This window comes from Typopeltis vanoorti, chromosome 9, assembly GCF_054136105.1.
Source record: "Typopeltis vanoorti isolate ZY-2024b chromosome 9, IOZ_Tvanoo_1.0, whole genome shotgun sequence".
Lineage (NCBI taxonomy): Eukaryota > Metazoa > Arthropoda > Arachnida > Uropygi > Thelyphonidae > Typopeltis > Typopeltis vanoorti.
In genome coordinates, this window is record NC_143557.1 from 134,074,598 (window position 1) to 134,095,125 (window position 20,528).

A 20,528-nucleotide genomic window follows, 5' to 3' on the forward strand; every position below is an offset into this window, starting at 1 on the left:
TTCATTGTGAACTGAAATAGGGCTGAGATATCGAGAGGAAATTTGGCTTGGATGAGCTCTAAGGTTTCCTTGAGTGGGACAGTTGTGAATAGGGAGGAGACATCAAAACTAACCATTATGTCAGTATGTTGGAGTGAGAGGTTTTCTATACTGGCTTTGAAGTGGGCTGAGTTTTTTGTGTGATGGTGTGTTGCCAGTATAAAGTGTGAGCGCTTTGGCTAAATGTTTGCCTAGTTTGTATGTGGGAGAATCGATGCCAGCACTATGGGACATAATGGAACATTTTGTTTATGTATTTTTGGAAGTCCATATATTCGGGGGGGGCAGGGGTCTAGAGTTAAAAGGTTTTAGTTTGTAGAAAGTTTTTTAACTTGGGTATATTATGAATTCAAGATACCAAGTAATTTTATATAAACTTGGTTTTTAATCCTATTTCCTAAGTAAGCAAAGAGATAAGTAAGTCAAGTTTGCCCCGCACGTAGTGCAAATCTGAGGCAACTCGTGGTAAAGGTGGATTAAGCACTAATCACTTTTCCTAGTATTTTTTCCTTAATGTAAAGCACATCCCCTTGTGGAGATGTATGATGCTATGCATTAAAGGCAATGGTCACTACCCAAACCAGTTTCGACCTTTATTAAGGTCTCGTCAGTGGGAGCCAGGCCTGACAATGCTAAGGTTGAAGTAAAGCAGAGCTTATGAATTTTACCTAAACAAGTTGCCACAAGGTGCTTTGACTTTATTAAATAAAATATGAGGATGAGAGATAGATGTAGAAAGTTTTTTTAACTTGGGTATATTATGTATTCAAGATACCAAGTAATTTTATATAAACTTGGTTTTTAATCCTATTTCCCAAGTAAGCAAACAGACAAGAAGTCAAGTTTGCGCCTGCACATAGTACAAGTATGAGGCAACTCGTGGTACCATGAGTTGCCTCAATTTCCAGTAATTTTCAGTAATTACAGTAACAAATCTGGTAATTTTGAACATCAAATTCAAGTTGTGGTATAAAAATTTGAAAAACAGTTTGCAACAGCTCCATGTAAAAATGGCATTGATGCAGTTTCGAAGTGCGACAAAATGATATATCCTAATATCTATAACTTATTAAAAATATTTGCAACGCTTCCAGTAACAACGTGTCAGTGAAAGGTCATTTACTACCTTATGCCTTTTACAAACCTATTTAAGATCTACTGTGACACAATCACGATTGAACAGACTGGCTTTGCTAAACACCCAATTCTCCATTTACACAATAGATTGGTTCCAGAAAAAAACACGTAAATGAAAACCATGTAAAAATGAATACAGTGCATATGAAAAAATAGAGAATGGTTCCAGATGTCAAAACTTGTTATGAACAATAAGTTATTTTCAAACAAAACATATGAAAATCATTGAATAAATATATAGCAGCCGCATTCTTTTGTGTGAGACTGGAATTAAATCACTTCCATCACTTTGGCTGTTCATACTTCAATGGCAGAACATTTTCTTCAGTAAAAAGAACTAAATTATCACTAATTTCCAATAATTCTGAATGTTGATTTTTTTTTACCACCAACACTGTAATTAATCATTGAGATCCTGTTTCGACTAGATCTTTGTGTAATTCTTCATATCAGACCATACATGACTTCAGTTCACGTTTAACCTGTTCAGCTCATTCGGTATTTGGATCATATGTAAGAAAATGACTTTACAATTTACTAGCCATTTGAAGCCCTTCTTTAATTAATCCTGCAGTGAGTGGAATCTCTTCTTCTTCATCATTATCATCACTTTTTTTTTTCATTAAGATTATCCAGGACAGCTTCTCTTATTTCGTCATCACTAACAGTCTTGTCAACCATCAATTCTTCAATATCTGCAGACAAAAAATCATCAAATCCTTCTCTGCCAACTGCAAGTGCTAATCTGAAGATATTGGTATTCAGTTGCATGCAAAGGTACAGGGTTTTTCTTTTTCACACATTCTGGCCAAGTAGCTTTCCTGCATGCATTTAAAGTTGATGGTTTCAATTCTGATAATGCCAACTTAACAAGTGTTTGATGCAATCCAAAATAGAAAATTTCTTCCTCACATCAATAACTGTCAGTAAATTATCCTTATCTAGTTTATCTAAAATGTATTGGAACGTTCTTCTTATTTAGTAAGTTTTGAAGGTAGTGATCACACCCTGGTCTAGCGGTTGTATTAAGGATGTTGTATTAGGTAGCATAAAACAAAATTCTACATTCGGGTGTTCTAAAACAGGATGGACAAGCACATTGTCTATAATCAATAAAACTTTAAAAGTCCAGATTTTTTCCCATCAAACATTGTTTAACTGCTTCTGCCTGGTATCTCCACTTCTGGACCTGGCTCCCACTGAAGAGACCTCAATAAAGGTCAAAACTAGTCTGGGTAGTGGTCCTCTCCTTAATGCATAACATTATACATATCCGCAAGGAGATGTGTTTTGCATTATGGGAGATACTGGGATAGGAGTGATGTTATCTTGGTCCACCTTTGCTACGAGTTGTCCGGTGTTGTACTACCTTACCCCAGTTCTGAAGATATTTTCAGGCGCAAACTTTGTTTACTTACACTTGGATAAAGGATTAAACTAAATTTATTATAGTCTAACCAAGTGAAAAATAAACTTTCAACATCTTTCTCTAAATCCAGAGTAATTTAATAAAAAGGGGGCACACCTTTTGGCAACTCCTGTAGGTAAAGATGACCTCGCCATTGCTTCTGCCTGGTATCTCCACTTCTGGACCTGGCTCCCACTGAAGAGACCTCAATAAAGGTCGAGACTAGTCTGGGTAGTGGCCCTTCCCTTAATGCATAACATTATACATATCCGCAAGGCGATGTGTTTTGCATTATGTGAGATACTGAGATAGGAGTAACGTTAGCTTGGTCCACCTTTGCTACAAGTTGGCCGGTGTTGTACTACCTTACCCCAGTCCTGAAGATATTTTTAGGTGCAAACTTTGTTTGCTCACACTTGGATAAAGGAGTAATTAAATTTTTTATAGTCTAGCCAAATGAAAAATAAACTTTCAACATCTTTAGCATTGTTATGTGTAAAATGGATAATTGACCTTTGATAGAATTTCCTACTTGAAATAATGTTTTAACATATTACAGGAAAATTTGAAATTTTAGTTGAGTATACTCATTCCCTAAAGTTAGTGCAATTCTGTCAGAGTTTGTTCATAAAGTGTAAATTGCCTGATTTTGTAATTAAATGTTTTTCTTTAGTATTAATTGATGACTTTCCTGATTTCCTTTCTATTGCACCACTCATTAAGTCAGAACCAAGGTGGGAGGTAAAATACAAGGGAGGCTTCGACTGTGAAATGAATTTTAGTTATTTGATGAATTTAGAGTTTAATGACAGTGCTTAAGAGATATTAGACAGTGTACTAATCTGACTTCTAGTTCTTTGATTTTTGCATTATTCAATAGCTAGGATTTAGGGTGGCACAGTATAATAGAAATTTTCTCTGAATCTGAAAAAAGGAATTGGTACCAGCACTGAAATAAAGGAACTGCCGCTATCCAATGGCAATCCCTTTGTCGTCAATCCACGTGCACTACTCTTAAGAAAGTTTAACGACCCAGATTAAATATTGAGACTGCATAGGAATTATAGTATATTAACTTGATGCATCGAGCAAAGAACATTTATTGAAATTAAGGCTAAGGAAATTATATAAGTCAGGATTAAGATCATAAATCACAATGTTAGAAGAGAAAAGAAAAAATATTACACAACCACCCTCCATACAAAGAAACCACTCCTCACCCTCTTGCTCATGGTTCCTTTCATAACTTCCAGGGATGGCCTCTTGTCATCACTAGTTCCTGCTGTTCAACCAAGTGAAAGAACTTCCCAGTGTCAACCCTGTAACTACCTTTCAACAGTTTAAAAGTCTCAATCATATCATCTTTCCTTCTTCTACCCACCAAACTCTGCAGTCTCCACATTCCCTCAGCCGATCCTCATAACTAACATCGTACAGTCCTGAAACCATGTTTGTTATCTGCCTTTGTACCCTTTCCACAGTTAATTTATCCCCTTCAAATCCTGGGGACCAAATTTTAGAACAATAGTCTAAGTGTGGTCTGATCAGAGTCTTATACAACGAAATGATAACCCTTTTATCTCTGCAGGTCAGTGGCTTATCATTATTGCAGCAATCCTCTGTGTTACCTTCACCACCTTTGCAATATGTCCCCTAAATTTCAGGTTTCTATCAATCATCAACCCCAGATCTCTTGTCTCCCTTACGTCCTCCAGTATAACTCCTCCCATAGAGTATGCAGCGTCCCATCGATGTTTCCCAAACCTCAAGATCTTACATTTTGTTGCATTAAACCGACATTTTATTATTCAAATCCTCTTGCTGGGTTACCATATCTGCACTATTATTAATAATCCTTTCCAGCTTCGCATCATCCGCAAACAACTGAATATCCCCCTGCAATCCACTGGCTATGTCATTGATATAAAGGTTAAACAATATAGGTCCCAGTACTGAGCTCTATGAGATCCCACTTGTAACCCTCTGCCTACTTGAAACTGCCCCACCATACACAACTCTCTGATACCTATTGGACAGCCAATCTTGAATCCAGTTGACCAATCTGACATCCAGACCCATGTGCTGCAATTTAAATATCAGCTTATTTTGTGGCACCCTGTCAAATGCCTTTGCTAAGTCTAAGAAAATTGCAGTATATGCCTTTCCCTCATCTAATGCTCTTGTAACTTTATTATAAAAGGCTAGCATATTGCTAAAACAAGAGTGCCCCTTCACAAATCCATGTCGACTCTCACAGATAACATTACCCTCATCTGCCCAATGCTGTATACGGTCCCTCACTACTTTCTCCAAGATCTTAACAACTACTGATGACACAAAAACTGGCCAATAATTAGACACTTCCAGTCTGCTACCGCCCTTATGCAATGGCACTATCTTACCTTCCTTCCATTCCATGGGCACCTTTCCCGCATCCAGACTTTCACTGAAAAGCCAGGTCAAAGGCACTGTCAGTTCCCTAGCACATTCTCTCAAAACTCGTGGTGAAATACCATCCAGTCCCAAAGCTTTACTGACATCCAGAGTACTCAGCATCTGAAACACACTCTCTTCCTGTACCTCTAAACCTCGAACCAGTCCTATCCCTCTAGCATTAAAACTGACTCCTCCAGGATGAAATACTCCAATAAAGTGTTCATTGAAGAATTCCACTATGTCCTCTGCATCAGTCACTTATTCCCATTTTTATCCCACAATATCATTCTTCCACAGTCATTTCTCCTCCTACTGGCCACATAGCTAAAAAATTCCTTAGGATTTTCTTTGGATCTTAGAGCCAATCTCCCCTCATATTGGTTGTCATTTATTAGTATGCGTACTTTCAAGATAGCATAGGAGCTGGCTCTTGATGGTTCTCTCCATTACTTTAGAGAGGAGCAAAATAAGAGAGACTGAATGATAGTTTGATGGTAAAGGATTTGTTACCCTTCTTGGGAATAGGCTGGACATAGGCTAATTTCCAGGGCACAGAATAGATGCTGGCAGAGTAAGCATGCATAAACAGGCAACATAGGAGTCAACTCTGGAGCACAAATCTTCAGCATAATTGGAGAAATGCCATCAGGGAACTTTTTGGTATCCAATTTGGATAGGATTTTTCTGATCACTTCCTGGTGAAAGGTCTGGGGCATTGAGTAATGGATGTTTGGAATGGTGGGGACATTTACCAAAATCATTTATGCAGGCATTTGAGGAAAAATATGATACCAGAGGATTGGCTTCCTCTGTGGGCAATGATGCAACAGACCCATCTGGGTGCTGGAGTGGTAGGAGCAGCAGAAGACAAAAGTTGTGGCCAGAAACCAAAATGTACAGATGCCATTTGGGCAAGTTTCCTGCTTTGGTCTCTTTGAAAATTGGTTTTTGATGCATTGATGATATTCTTGCATCTGTTTCGGACTTTGGTGTAAGTGGTGAGAGAAGTAGAATTCTTGATGATAGCAAGTTGCAGTATGCTTGATTCTTCATTTATACAGCCTTGGCACATCTTTTGAAGAACCAGGGCTTACAGGGGAAGGGAATTTAGTGGGGAATATGTGTTTCCATTTCAGAGAGGATTATTTCAGTGATGAGTTCAGTGCATATACTTGGGTTGGAAGATTGAAAGCAATAGTCCAACCATGGGATTGAGGTATAGAAATTTTGGAGGTCATTCCACTTGGCATTCTTATAATGTCAGGTGACACTTGGTATATTATAAGAATGGCTGTGTGAGTGTTGCTTAGTGGAGGAAGAGATAAGCACAAGTTGTCATCTGAATTACCTAAGGGAGATACAACCTCCACAGTATATTTGGAGGGATCACTAGTTTAGTTGATGCTCTCTCTCAAAGAACCACTTTGATCGCTCTCCCACAGTTTCTGTCTTTGTCTGTTCTACAGATACTTTCTTCCAAAATCATAACAAGAGCTGCTGCTAACTCTTTTACAGTCCAGCTTGAAACCTGTTGAATCAAGTTGCAGAGTACAGGGAGTACAGTTCTTTGACTTTCTCCACTCTTTTATAACAACCTTCAGTTATTATAAAAAAAAAATTTAACCAGATTCCTCCTTGCTTCTTACCCTCTTGCCCACACATGGCAATGATGTGCTACAGGTCCTGTGACTTTTTAAGTGCGGGTCAAATATAAAAAAAGAAAGAAATAATGTTGACCTTTTCAGGTCATTTTTTAATTTTAATGTACAGACAACACCTATTTAGTTCATTATGAAGATTTCAGGAAAGTGGCATAAATGTAAGCTAAGGTAACATTTCAAAATGTAAATGTTAATTCTGTATTTTCATTTATTATTTCATATTTTTCCAGTTTTCTCTTTCTTACATGTCTCTCATGAAAATAAAATGAAAGCATAATTTTATGATGTTTCTATATGGTTCCTGCTGCCAATCCTTTATGTTCAGTCGTCAATTAAAATTTTCTTTGTTTTGTTTTGTTTCTGCCTACTTCCTTTATTTTGTTTTGTGCCATTTCCTTTGTTTCCTGGGATAGAGCAGGGGTAAGGGGGTAGTCTTTCCCCCCATAAATTTACTATAGTGAACCTTCTGCTATTACAATCTATTTCTCTGGTCTCTAGGTGTTTACAATAGCAAGCATCTACTATATTTTATCCACTTTCACAATATCTCTTCTGAACTTCAAATCTCTTTCTCTCTCCATTAACACTCCCAGATCACCAGCAAAATCAACTTCTTAGAGTGCAAGTCCATCAATGAAATAATACACAGCTCATAATCTTTCAATCTAGAATGCATAGACTTACACACTACAATAGTGAACTGGCAACTATAGGTCTTTGCACACAATGTCAGCCTATAAAAATTCTCTTGTAGAATCTTTACATCAGTTTCATTTATCATTGCTTCACATGATCAGCAAATAACTCAAAATATTTTCATTTTCATTTCATTAATGTATAAATCAAACAGCAGAATTTAAGCATAGAGCCCTGTAGCACATCATACAAGAAATGAGATGAGAGATAGAGAGAGAGAGAGAGATTCATGTAACCAACTTCACATTCAGAATCCTGCTGTCAAATGGCATTGAAAAGTTCATCAATATAACATGTAGCCATTTTGAGAGCAGTCACTTTACTATGGAAAGTGAGCAAATTAATAAGGTAACATCTCCCACTCACAGAACATGCCAAGCCTGCATACAGAGCATCTTATTCCTATCCACCTATTCCTGAAAATTCAGTAAGGGGGTGACACAGGATGGAGCACCTTCAAGTAGTATGTCTCTTTACTAGATATCTATCTGGATAGTGAACAAATGAAAATGGGCTGACAATTTTGAACATAACCAATTAAACTGTATTTAGTGTTGGGATGAATACAGTTTATAAATAAATAAGGCACTCACTGTTTTTGCATGCAATGTCACATGGTGAAACAGTGAAGGTTAACCACATGAACAAACTCAACATCAACAGAAATGAAGAAAGGCAGCTTTAACCTAAGCAATATCAATGGAAAAGTAGTTAAAATGATAAAAGGCGAGATTTTGCTAAATACTAAAATTCAAGCAACAGCAATTAAGGTAAGAAAGATTGGCTATAAAATCAACACTAAGCATAAATATTCTTGAGTGGCAGGCAGTTTCAAGTAGAGTTATGTGAACAAATTTCAAAATAGACAATGCAACTTATCTGTGACTATTCCACAGAAGGTTCTACAAAGAACTTTTTGAGTAATTAGAGATGGCTGATGAAAAAGAAAAAAGGAAAAGCTAATCCTTATTGGAGACCTCAACAACAGAACAGAAAGTGAATCTCAAGCAAACAGAAATGTTTGGGCAAAATTTGGAGACAGGTGCAAAACTACTAATAACGGTTACTTGCTGTTTTTTTTTTTTTTTTTTTTTTTTTTTTTGTTGTTGTTGTTAAGGACACGGCTAAATCATCATTAACAGCAAGTTCTAACATAAAGATGTGTCTAAGTGTACATGGCGAGAAGACAAAAAGAAATAAGTAGTCTCACTATGTTATTGTTGATAGTAATATCTTCACGGCAGTTCAGAAGTACAGGGGGATTTCAAATAGGAGGTGACCAATATTTCTCCTAATTTTTTGCTTGCCGATGTGTGCATGAAAATCATTTTGAGCATAAGTTTCCAATTTCAGGATTCAATGTGTGTGGTAGCTTTTGCTCACAATAGTGAAAGTCTAAAGTCACAAACATCTAATTTGATATGCCTAAAATTAGTGATAACATCTTTGTTAAAGGATCATGTATCTTACTCCTTCAGCTACTTAAATACTCATATACATGCAGGAATGCAATCAGGAATACATATTAAGTCTTGAGGTAATTAAAACCATTTGAAACCTGAAATGCAAAATGGCATTTGGAGTAGATGATATTCAACCAGAAATGCTCAAATATGGAGGTATACAAGTTTTATAGTGGCTATACCACGTAATTCAGAAGGCCTGGTCAGAAAGTCAAATTCCAGATAATTTGAACAGACTTCTCATGTGCCATCTGTAAAAAAAGAGAAATAAAACTGAAGTTGAGAAGTACAGAGCAATTTCTTTAAGTATTCCACATAAGTTTTACCCAAGTATATATACTTGAGAAATTTTCAAAAAAACAAGAAACTGGAGAAGAACAAGCTGGGTTCAAGCTAAATAGTTGTTAAGATTTTCACTTTACAGCAAACAGTTGAGAAATCAAAGTATGGGAAAACTTCAATTTTGTAGATCTGTAAAAAGCAAATGGCAAGGTGCCCAGAGAGCTTTTCAAATTGCTGCAATTATATGGAGTAAATGGAACATTATAAAGGGAAACATATAGTTTATATTTAAGTTGTACTGCAATTAGAAGAGAAGGAAGTATAGGAAAATGGTGTGATGTAAAATCAGGTACACATTATTTCCACTCTTATTCATCATCTATATGGATCACATTATGAAATCCATTGGCATTAAACCTCATATCAGAGTCAGGGATAACATACTTAACTCATTGCTTTATGCAGATCATGTTGTACTCCAAAATAAATGCAATGCTAGTCTCCAGGATTCTTTCAACTAAATTGAATAACAACTGCAACAAATTTGGCATGAATATTGGAAATGAAAATGTTAATATTATGTAAATAGAACAAATTATGTAATAAATAAGAAAGGACATGGTAAACATCAACTGTTTCCTGAATGGGAAACCTATAAAGCAAAATACAGGTAACTCTTGTTATACACAGCAGTTGCATTCTCAAGAATCATCACATATATCAAAAACATGTAAAACAGGAGCTTATAACATGGAATAATGGAGGTTGTATCTCCAAATAAGTGAGATTCCAATCTTTCAAGATAAATTTAATAAAAAATGCACCTATTTTTCATACACATTAAGGCATAAAATTAGTATGCATTTTGTATGATCACCCCATACAAAGGCATGCTCTGCTGGTTCTGATGCTCCATCCATATATCCAGAATTCTTTCCATTTTCTCAATTGCATGAGATCATTAAAATAGTTTTTTATTTTCATGATAGCTGACATGTTGAAGTTGAAGGCTGCTTTTTCAAGAATCTCTTGATGGAAACCTGACTTGCAGTTTTCAACTTCTGATTGTAACCTCTTGTTGAGTAACATCCTTCTGTGTCTTTGTTTTGATGAGAAATTTGTGAAATTCTTCAGTGGCAATGCAATCTGCAGCCTCACCAGTCATGTTGAAATTGTGGAACACATAGTGATCGAACCACCAACAACCTCCAGCAGAAGGTGTCATTTGTTTTTCATCTTTCATCAGATCTTCATACAAATCTTTCATCTTTTGTCGTATGACCGCCCTATACAAAGGCATGTTTCTGCTGTATCATTCAGCTCTATCAAGTAATTTAATTAATTGATAGTGTCTGTGCGGTTAGCCTAGTGGCTATGCGCTTCGCAACCATATGCCAGGGGGAAGAAGTGTCCTAGGTGTGTCCCGGTTCGCCACTCCTCTGCTGCATCTCCCTTAGGGAATGCAGCAGAGGAGTGGCGAACTGGCTGCATTAATATGCCAGTAACCCCTCGTTAGGAGGGGACTCAACCCATCCTAGTCGGATGAGAAAGGATAGAATAGAGCTGAATGTCAATTTAATTAATTGATAGAAGTGAAAAGAAGAATGTGAATTAATTCACATTCTTCTTTTCACTTGGCAGACATCTTGGTGAAAGGGAGATTTTTTTTTTTTTTTAAATACAGACGATACTGCATAGACCAATAAGGCAGCAGGGACACAAAATGGACAGTGAGCCACACAGAGAATGGGAATAGGAAATAAAGTGCATGCATGGAAGCTTCTACCACCTTGGATAGGAAACAACAATAGTCCTTATGTACCATAATAATGAGACAGTGTATACTAAAACAGGATAACAAAAGTGCATATAATGAGAGTTACCTGTATTACAGCTATTTAGGCACAACGTTAAGTGAAGATGGCAAATTGAATATGGAAATAGACAACAGAATAAGCAAAGCCAGTATGGTAGAGAACCAACTAAATAAATTCATATAATGAATAAGAGAAGAATTAGGCAATATAGTAAATTAGCAGAATACAAGACTGCATTTGAATCAATTTTAACTTATCGATCTTAGAGATGGGTTAGAAATAAAACATTTGACCTAAGACTAGAAACTATGAAAGTTTGGGGGCGAAATTAGGGGAATGAACAGATGATATCAGTGGCTGAATCATATGAAAAATGAAGATATTAGAAAGGAACCTGATATTGATGGCAATGAATAATGTGTGAGCAGAACTAATCACTTATACAGAATGGGAGAAGAATGGCTAGCAAAACAGTTGTTTGATATGTAAGAATGGCAAGTAAAAGATTTGGAATGGGAGAGAAGATTTCATGGAGTGATAGTTAAAAGTGTCTTAGAAGACCAAATATAATATCTGACAATGTTGGCATCCTGACAAATAGGGGTCTAATTTGGAGTGATAATGTTGATCGGAAGCTAGTAATAATGCAAACTTAATCAACTAGAATTGTCATACTACTGTCTTGTACATCCCTTTACAACACATTTCAGAAATTTGACGATGATATCCTCAAATTCCTAAATTCATAATCATGCAGTGTGATATGCCTAAAAAAAAAATTGGGACTTAGGCCACCACTGAATCATGTCTGTTAATTGTAGATGTTCTTCTGGCTGGTGTGTCTATTTTTCTGGATGAAAAACCAAATTTCTAGGAAGTAAATACCCTGCCACCACTTTCATATGAGACTGACTATTAATCTTCAGCTGAAACTCTTATGATGATTACGCATATTGACAGGATTGGAACATATGTCCCACCAAGCAAAGGACACTGTTGTAACCAAATGAGCTACACAGGATCATTGAAAATCCAAATGATTATCTGTGTAGTTGGCCATAGGGCTCTGTGCTTGGATGTCTGATGTTTAATTTGTAAATCAATAATACTAGCAATGATCTGAGAGTAATATCAAAGAAATGATTGAACCATTTACCATCCAGTTCATTCTGATAATGCATTCCATTTTCAGATCCATGTTGACATAAAAAAACCTTCTTCTGCTTCCCTAATGATTTTCTGTAAAACCTTCCACTGTTCTTTTATTCTTACCAAATCTGAACTTATCAATTGATAAGTTCAGATGTGGTAAGAATAGAATAGATGACTAGTATTACAAGTGGGATGAATGTGATATGCCTAAAAAAAAAAATAATAATAATAATAAAAAAAAAAGATTTAGATAGGGTTTATTGCAGCCTAAGAAGTAAACCACTACCCAAACTATCTTTCATTTCACACATACAAATTAAATTCTACAATTCATATTCACAAAATGTGGTCCAGACCTGATATTTTCTTGGCGAACTTACCAGAAAACAAGCCAGACACTAATTACAAGAAGAAAAGAAATAATAACAATAAAATGAAAATTAATAAACCACAGGTAATTAAATATGTAAAAAGGAGTGAAAATTCAACTAAATTTGAATGTTAGCAACTTTTTAAATATATAATTTTAATAGCTTAAGAAAAAATTTCTTAAAGTCTTCCCTGTTTATATTTATGATGAACTTTATGTTTCTAAATTTTATGGTTTGTATGTTTATATAATTATTTAAATTAGGTTTATATTAGGGGGTGCTTAAGGGTCAAAGCTGTATAACTGAGAGGAGACCTCCACATAGCCTTTAAAGGAATGCGGAGAACCGACCAGGGCTTCTGACCTAATGTCCAATCCTCACCTACTCATGGTGCACCCTGTTGGGAATCTACTTTGATACTGAACGAACGAGGATGGGCTGGCAATTTGGGATTTAGCCGACCAAATTGTATTCTTATTGGTTAAACCAAAATAAAAAATGATGGTACAACATGATAAAATTTCATGCCGGCTGGGGCGTCGCCCGGTTAAACAAGGCCCCCGTTGTTTTCGCCAGGGAACCAGGGCGAACAGCGAAAAGTCAGCTACTGGAACAAATCTGAAAACAAACCCCAACTCAACATCACCAGAGTTAAAGATCGGTACTATCAACGTATAAAGCCTGAATGGCAAAGAAATGGAGCTAGCTGAGGAATTAGATAAGTACCAGATCGACATAATAGGGGTGACTGAAACAAAAAAGACCAAAACTGATGAGATCTTGCTGAGCAATAAATACAAAATGTTATATTCAGGCAATGACAATCAAGGAAAAGAAGGAGTAGCCATAGTATTCAACACAAAATACAAGGCTAATCTTCTTGAATGGCAGTCAGTCTCAAGTAGAGTAATGTGGGCAAATATGAGAATGGGGAACTGGACAATGAGACTTATTTGTGCCTATGGTCCCACAGAAGGTTCTACTAAGGTAGAAGTGGAGGAATTTTTTGAGGCTTTAGAAAAAGCAACTGACACAATGAAAAAGGAAAAGTTGGTCCTTGTTGGGGATCTAAATAGTACAGTAGGAAATGATTGTGAGACATAAAAAAATATTTTGGGAAAATTTGGAGAAAAGAGCAAAGCTAATAATAATGGCAAATATCGGTTGGATTTCTGCTCAGGACATGGACATGTTATTACTAACACCATGTTCCAACATAAAAATGTGCACAAATTCACATGGAGAGAAGAGGCTAGGAATAAGAAAAGTCTCATTCACTATGTTATTGTTGATAGTGATGTTTTCTCCCTGGTGCAGGATAACAGAATGTACAGAGAATTTGAAATTGGAAGTGATCACTATTTAGTCTTGAGCAGGATAAAATTGAATTTCATATTGAAAAGAATAACATGTAAGAAAGTTTTAAAGCGAATAAAAGTTGAGCAGCTCTCAGATGTGAACTGTAGACTAAAATACAGAAATATTATTGAAAAGAAAATGAAAGAGTTTGAGAACAGGAATTAAACCTTGGAGATTCAGTGGCAAACTCTGAAGGAAACATTGATTGATTCTGCCAGAGAGGCATGTGGTGAGGTTGTGTGCAAGGATAAAAAAAATCAGAACTCCCTGGTGGACACAGGAAGTTAAAGAGGCAGTGAAGGAAAAGAAGAAAGCATATCAAAAGTTCCTGGCAAATAAGTCAGCTTTTACTCTTACAGAATACAGAGACAAATGTAAGAAAGCTAATCAGTGTGTAAAACTAGCTAAACAAAAGTCATGGGAGGACTTTGGCAAGAATATAGAAAATAAATATCAAGAAGGTGGCAAAATATTCTGGAGGTTGTTGAAGAAGCTTAGGAATGGAGGAAAGAATGCTGTAAAAGGAATTAGAGATGATAAAGGTGAAATGAAAACAGGAGAAAAAGATATCCTTGAAGTATGGAGTAATTACTTTGAAAAACTGCTAAATGAAACAAGCAGTGATGACAGCACAGTGATAAAAAACATTGACCAGGCATGCAGTCAGGAATACATATCCATACTTGAAGTAGAAAAAGCCATCAAAGGCTTGAAATGTGGAAAGGCAGCAGGAGTAGATGATATTCGACCAGAAATGCTGAAGTATGGTGGTATAAGAGTCTTACAGTGGCTGCACTGCATAGTTCAGAAAGCCTGGACAGAGGGACGAATTCCCGATGATTGGAGTAGAGCTCTCATAGTACCCATATATAAAAAGGGAAATAAAACTGAATGTGAGAATTACAGAGGTATTTCCCTACTGAGTGTTCCTGGCAAGATCTATGCAAGTATACTTGAGAAACGGTTGAGAAGAATTGTGGAAGAAAAGCTTGGTGAAGAACAAGCTGGATTCAGGCCAAATAGAGGCTGTCAGGATCAGATCTTCACTTTACGACAAATAGTCGAGAAAGCATGGGAATATAACAAAGATATGTATTTAAGTTTTGTCGATTTGGAAAAGGCATATGACAAGGTGCCAAGAGAGAAGCTATTCAATACGCTGCAGTTATATGGTGTCAATGGGGCATTATATCAGGCAATACTTAGTCTTTATTTGAGTTGTGAGTCAGCAGTTAGAATTGAAGGAAGTACAGGAAGATGGTTTAATGTTAAATTTGGTGTGAGACAAGGATGTACATTATTCCCTCTGTTATTCATTATCTATATGGATCACATTATGAAGGAATGTGGTATTAAACCTGATATCAAAATTGGAGATGTTAATGTCAGCTCTTTGCTTTTTGCGGATGATGTTATACTTCTAAATAAATCCGCTACAAGTCTGCAAGATTCTCTGACTAAATTGAATAGCTCTTGTAATAGATATGGTATGAAGGTCAGCAATAAAAAGACAAAGACAATGAAAATAGGCAGAATCATTGAAAATGTCAACTGTGTTGTGAATGGAGAACCTGTGGAACAAGTAAAACATTTCAGCTACTTAGGCACAATTTTTACTGAAGATGGTAAACTAAATATAGAAATAGACAACAGAATCAGCAAAGCTGGTATCGTGGGAAGTCAATTGAATAAATTCATATGGAATAAGAAAGAAATTAGTCGGAACACTAAATTAGCTGTATTCAAGACTGTGTTCAAACCAATTTTAACTTATGGATCTGAGAGCTGGGTCAGAAGTAAAACACTTGACCAAAGACTAGAGACTACAGATATGAGAGTCCTGAGAAAGATTAGAGGTGTGAACAGATGGCATCAATGGCAACATCATATTAAAAATGAGGATATTAGGAAAGAACTTGACATTGTCAGCATCCAGGAATGCATTAGCAGAGCTAATCCTAGGTGGTATGGTCACTTAAATAGAATGGGAGAGGAAAGATTAGCAAAACAAGTGTTCTCTGCCAGGTTGGCAGGAAAACGACCCAGAGGAAGACCAAGATATAGGTGGATTGATACGGTACAAAATGCCTTAGACGATAGAAATATAAGATCTGATAATGTTGGAGTCTTGACAAGTAACAGACTGATTTGGAGGAAAATTGTAGATAGGAAGTTAGTAATGGTGTAATTTTTTCATGTAGTACTGTCATATCCTGTACACCCCTTGAGGGTACATGGCAGGAATTTGATGATGATGATGTTTATATAAGTGCCTCTGTAGCGCAATTGGAAGAACGACGGTACGTTGCGCCCTTCGAATGGAAAAGGCTCAAGTTCGATTCTCGTCATGATGGGAGGAATCTTTATACGGACGTTTTCAATCGAAGGTGAGTTAGCTGATCTCATACAGAGGTAGCAGGGTTTTTTCACCCGGAAACTCGGGTTTTTCATCCCCATACAGGCAAATCGGCCCTTCAGAACACACGCAATTTACAGACAAAAAAATACTAGCTATGGTGGTGGTAGTGGCCAGTAGATGGTGCTGATGTTGATGATTGGTAGTAGAGGTTCGTTGAAGTGGTTGAAATGGAGAGTTGTACAATAGGTGTCCTCCAGTGATGAGTCTTCGGACTCCTTGGAGGTGTCACAAATGATAATAATAATAATAACTGTTTTGTTCTTTCAAATATAATTTGATGACCAATGTGAAGAACTTCAAAACTATTACAACACTTTTGGATAGCAATAAGTCTGCTATCTGCAGGTTTTTGGTTACTTTATTTGATTCTGATTGAGAGGAAAGCTTCAACTAGCAGTGAATAGCTAGTAATTGAACAAATGCTTCAATTAAGCATTTGTTCAATTTTGGTAGATTAAAACTCAGCCATAACAGAGCTTGGCCTGTTGATGAAATATGAATAAACCATATGAACTGTGCACATCACATTCAGCTCTAAATGTACAGATGAGAACATTCAGAGAAATACTAGATAAATGAAATATCAATTGAATGGTTATTCTCATGAAGAAGTTAAAAACAATGTTTTATGAAATGCTGAAGTTCTATAGGTAATACATTTTTTTGTCCACTGAGCAGATGATGTCATTATGCTCCAGCTGCTGATATTTTATGCAATAAAAATACAGGTTTTAAAATTATCTTGTCTAGTCCTCAGAATCATAAATATGTACAAAAAAATTTTTTTTGGCATTTAATATATTTAAAGCTACTTTGAAAACTTACCATGTATCCATTGCAGTGCTGTGAGTAGTGCTGCCTAGCAATAGTTCTGGAGCTCTATACCTTTGAAGAAAAAAAAAAATTTCAATTCTGTCACTAAACATATTGTTAAAAGTATCACAGATACAGAATTTTAAAATACTAGCTATATTATTAGAAAATACCTTATAAATAAGCAGGATAGCATTACATTTCAGATTCTTCTGACCATCATGGATTGAGGTTCAGAGTAAAAGTATTTGTTATTGGAAATTAATGTCTTTCATAATGAATATCAGATAGTTGAAGTTAACAGTTATGGAGAAGAAGGTACTAGTCCTTCCTAAAGTCCATAATTCCACATTATGTTGCTAAGTCCAGTTCTCAACTTCAAGCTTCCTGTTTCCCCCCCCCCCCCCCAGCTCAAGGTCTCCAATGAAGATCCAGAGTATTTTAATAATACAGTGATACACTCTTTTACTACTTGTGTATGGTAAATATATGACTTCTGCATTAGTTCAGTCTTGGTACCTTCCTAGGGTTTGGCTCTCATGAGACCTCAATAAAGGTTGTAACTGTTTTGGGTAGTGATCCCTCCCCTCCCCTAATAATGCATAACAATATACACACCCAAAAAAGGAAGTGTGTCTTATATTATGATATACTGAGGTAAATGATGTGAACTCAACAGCCTCTATATATGGATAGCGCCTAGATGTGAGGTTACTTCACACTCAAACTTATGCTTACACATGGATAAAGGATTAAACAAGAAATTATTTGTTGTGAAGTATAATTTACTTTCTACAAGGTCTCCAATTACTCACACCACACTAACTACTGCCATGTACTCAGGCCATTAGCTGTGAGTCCATCATACACAGATAAAAAAAAATAAAATAAATGCTGAAGGTCTATAGTTAATACATTTTTTTGTCCACTGAGTAGATGATGTCATTACGCTCCAGCTGCTGATATTTTATGCAATAAAAATACAGGTTTTAAAATTATCTTGTCTATAAATATTATAATAATATTATTCCACATATAAAAGTCTGGTAATTAATTTACGAAAGTCACCAACAAACTTAAACCTTATAACTCTAGACCCCCCCCCCCGATTATATGGACTCCCAAAAATACATAAACAAAATGTGCCGTTGCATCCCATAGTGGATGGCATTGATTCCCCCACATGTAAATTAGCCAAACATTTAGCCAAAACGCTCACACACTACACTGGCAACACACCATCACACATAAAAAACTCGGCCCACTTTAAAGCCAGTATAGAAAACCTCACACTCCAACACACTGACATAATGGTCAGTTTTGACGTCTCCTCCCTATTCACTAATGTCCCACTCAAAGAAACCCTTGAGCTCATCCAAGCCAAGTTTCCTCCCGATATCTCAGCCCTATTTCAGTTCACAATGAACTCAGGCTATTTCGTTTGGCAAGGAAAGTTCTACAAACAGATAGAGGTGACAGCCATGGGTTCACCACTTTTCCCACCCTTGGCCAATTTCTTTATGGAGACATTTGAAGAGAAAGCCTTAAACTCCGCCCCACAAAAACCCACTATTTGGCTTCGTTATGTGGATGATGTGTTTGCTATTTGGCCAGATGGCTCAGACACACTCCACTCCTTCCTAATACACTTAAACAACCAACATCCCAGAGTCCAGTTAACCTTAGAAAAAGAGGAAAACAACACCCTCCCCTTCCTAGACACTTTAATCACCGGCCAGCTTGATGGATCTTTGGTTTTCTCTGTTTACAGAAAACCCACCCACACTGGCAGATACATTCACCAGCAATCCCCCCCCCCCCCCTCACAACAATATGGGGTGATAAAAACACTATATAACAGGACAAAATTAATCTGCTCAGATGACAAGGCCCTGACTATGGAACTAAACCACATCCTCAACACTTTCTTAGCCAATGGCTATAACCCCAAAAAAATCCAAAAAATACTAAAACCTGTAAACCCCCCCCCCCCTCCACAATAAAGACTACACCAAGTCTATCACTATCCCCTACATCCAGGGCACCTCTGAAAAAATAACTAATATCCTCAAAAAATATGACCTTACTTCCTGTTACAGACCATATAAAAAGTTGGCATCCCTTATCCACTCTACCAAAGACCAACCACTTCCCCTAGACCTACCTGGTGTATACCAGGTCCCTTGCAGCTGCAAATTGTCCTACTTTGGCCAAACAGGCAGAACAACAAATATCAGGATTTCAGAACACCAAGACTACATCCGGTTTCACCAGTACAGCCGCTCTGGGCTGGCAGACCATGCCTTAGATACCCACCATAAAATTCGTTGGAAGAAAACAAAAATAATCCATCGCAGCAAGTTTAACACGTTCGCTGCCAACTACAAGTATACTCGTAGTGGGTAAACCTGCTTCACAAGCCAGCTACGAGTATACTCGTATGACGCTTACCTCCGGGAACGAGATTATTGTAGTGACCTTGAAGAAGTGAAAATTCTTGGCTTGTGGGGCTAGCATCAAAACTGTGTATTCTCATAGACCGTATATGCTCTGTACAAGCCAACTACGAGTATACTCGTAGGACGCTTACCTCAGGTAACGAGATTATTGTACTGACCTTGAAGAAGTGAAATTGCTCGGCGTAGGGGAACAGACCATGCCGAAGTAGCGTGGCAGCGAACGTGTTAAATACGAAAGATTATTCAAAGAATCTTCAGCAGCTCTAAAAAACGTTCCTAACCTCAACAAATTTGGGTGCATGAAACTGCCCCAAATTTGGGAGACTTTCATTATGAGAACTTCAGCCCAACTGCCAAGACTACCAAATTAGCCCGCAAGAGGGCACCATTAGGACTTTAGGAACAAAATTAGTTTCTTACTTTCTTCCTCATTTGCTTTGTTAGTTCCTTAGTGCACATACCATATCTTTATGTTCCTGAAGATGGCAATGTGACATTGCCGAAATATAGAAGTGATTCATTAAAGTTATTTTTAATTAATATACTTTATATGCGTTGTTAATTCCATAAATTAATTACCAGTTATGTCTAACCAACGTATAAGTCTTACTACTAGAATATAAAAGTCTGGAAAGTCTACAGCAAACCAATGCCATGTGGAGGCAAAGTAGATGAAGAAAAATATATGTTTATATTCATTTGAAGAGCTGCAGATCTTTAGGGAATACTTTATGGAAGGGGCTATTTTGCAAAAATAAACTAGGTTGAATGAATGATGAATGGAGTAGCAGGTTAGCAGCTATTGCTTGTTTAGCAGAAATGAGGTGGGGGGAGGGCATAATGTATGTCATTTCTACTGAACAAAACACAATGTGGAAACTAATTGTCTGTGAGTGTGACTGGAGCAAGTCTGATAACCATTAGCTGAAATCTCTCATCTGAATAACATCAAGACTTTTTTTTTTTTTTAGAACTTTTCCCAAATGTGAGAACAGCATTCCAAGGTTTGGCAGAAT

General features: G+C 36.7%; 1 protein-coding gene across 1 annotated transcript in view; it reads right to left on the reverse strand.

Annotated features, from left to right (window-relative positions):
* Cdc2rk (cyclin-dependent kinase 10) overlaps positions 1-20,528 on the reverse strand; it is a 189,696-nt gene that overhangs the window by 46,772 nt on the left and 122,396 nt on the right. Inside the window, exon 6 of the mRNA XM_090397623.1 lies at positions 17,066-17,125. Coding sequence (XP_090253749.1) covers positions 17,066-17,125 — 60 coding nt within the window. The remainder of the gene's footprint in view (positions 1-17,065; positions 17,126-20,528) is intronic.